The sequence below is a fragment of the Camellia sinensis genome, chromosome 13 (assembly GCF_055761805.1).
Source record: "Camellia sinensis isolate YWXY chromosome 13, ASM5576180v1, whole genome shotgun sequence".
Classification (NCBI taxonomy): domain Eukaryota; kingdom Viridiplantae; phylum Streptophyta; class Magnoliopsida; order Ericales; family Theaceae; genus Camellia; species Camellia sinensis.
The window spans coordinates 17,266,326-17,267,826 of NC_138973.1; the positions used below are offsets into that span (position 1 = coordinate 17,266,326).

Sequence of the window (1,501 nt, forward strand, 5' to 3'; positions counted from 1 at the left end):
ATGAAGATAAATAGTTGTGGTGCTGATGTTCATACTTCACAAAATCCGAGGCTCAGCTTTGATTTGGTGTCAAATGCTGTATCTGAACATGTTAGGGACAAACCACTAATGTGCCCCACTGATGTGGCATATACTTTCAAGGCAGACTATGGACTTGATATCAGCTACCATATAGCATGGTTAGGTGTTGAGAAAGTGAGAAATGCTATGCATAGTGATTACTTAACATCGTTTGACCAACTGAGATGGTATGGTGATGCTACTAAGCATTATAATCCGGAAAGTCATATCAATATTGACTGTGATGTTAAGACTAGTCAATTTAAAAGGTTTTATGTAGCATTCGCTACATGCATCAATGGCTTCAAATATTGTTGCCCTTTGCTTTTTCTTGATGTAACATTTCTAAAAGGGAGATACAAAAGGCAATTGCTTGCAGCGACAGCTAAAGATGGTAACCAAGATTTGTTTAGCTTTTTGATGTGAAGTTTTACATTTGTTTACTTTTTGTGTGTCAGTTGTGACTATTAACATCGGTTTTCTTTTTAGGATCGTTTCTGGTAGCCTTTGCAATAGTTGATTCGGAGAGGGAATCGAATTGGTCATGGTTTTTATATGAACTATCAAAAGTAATTGTTGATGATAGATGCATGACGTTTGTATCTGATTGTAACCTACGGCTTTTAGAAGCAATGCCAAAGGCATTCCCATCAGCATATCATGGATGGTGTTTACAACACCTAAAGAATAATTTTAGGGACAAGTTGAAGGGTATGGAGAATGGTTTCAAGGAACACTTAATAGGCCAGTTGGATGATTGTGCATATGAACCTATTGTGACGGGTTTTCATACATTACTAGAAGAGTTGAAGAGTGAGGGGAAACAACGAGCATATTACTTCTTGTCAAGGTTGGAACCTGAACATTGGGGAAATGCTTACTTTAAGTAAAGTGTGTACAATTATGTATTTCATGGAATATAATGATGGTTATATGTACATCGTTTATATTTTTGTGTTGTTATAATAATGTGAATTGTCACATATGGTATTAAAATGTGACAATTTTTGCTGTCATGTGTTAAGGGACAACGATATGGTGAGATGACATCCAATACTGCTAAATCATTCAACAATTAGATCAAAGAAGCACGAAATCTTCCAATAGCAAAATTGGTTGATACGTCCGAAATCAAATAATGTGTCAAATGTCCAAACGGAAGGAGATTGCAAACAAGTGAAAAGGAATTATTTGCCCTACCTTTGTGACTAACCTCTAGGATTCATTCAATACTAGTAGGTCATGGAATGTGAGTAAAGCTAATGATGATGTGTTCGTTTCCATCAGTTACAGTTGATATTGGATGCCGTGTTTGTTCTTGCTACCGGTGGCAAGTAAATGGATTTCCTTGTGAACATGTAGTTGCAGCTATCCAAAGGAGTGCATATAATCTTAATGATTGTGTTGAAAAATATTTTCATGTAGAAAATTATCGGGAAGC

The 1,501-nt window shown here is 36.1% G+C and overlaps 1 protein-coding gene across 1 annotated transcript; it reads left to right on the top strand.

The window, feature by feature from the left end:
- On the top strand, window positions 1–950 carry LOC114309038 (uncharacterized). Its single transcript, XM_028254739.1, has 2 exons — window positions 1–454; window positions 550–950. Exons 1-2 carry the CDS (start codon window positions 1–3, stop codon window positions 948–950), a joined length of 855 nt encoding a protein of 284 aa, XP_028110540.1.
- Window positions 951–1,501: the final 551 nt, after the last annotated feature.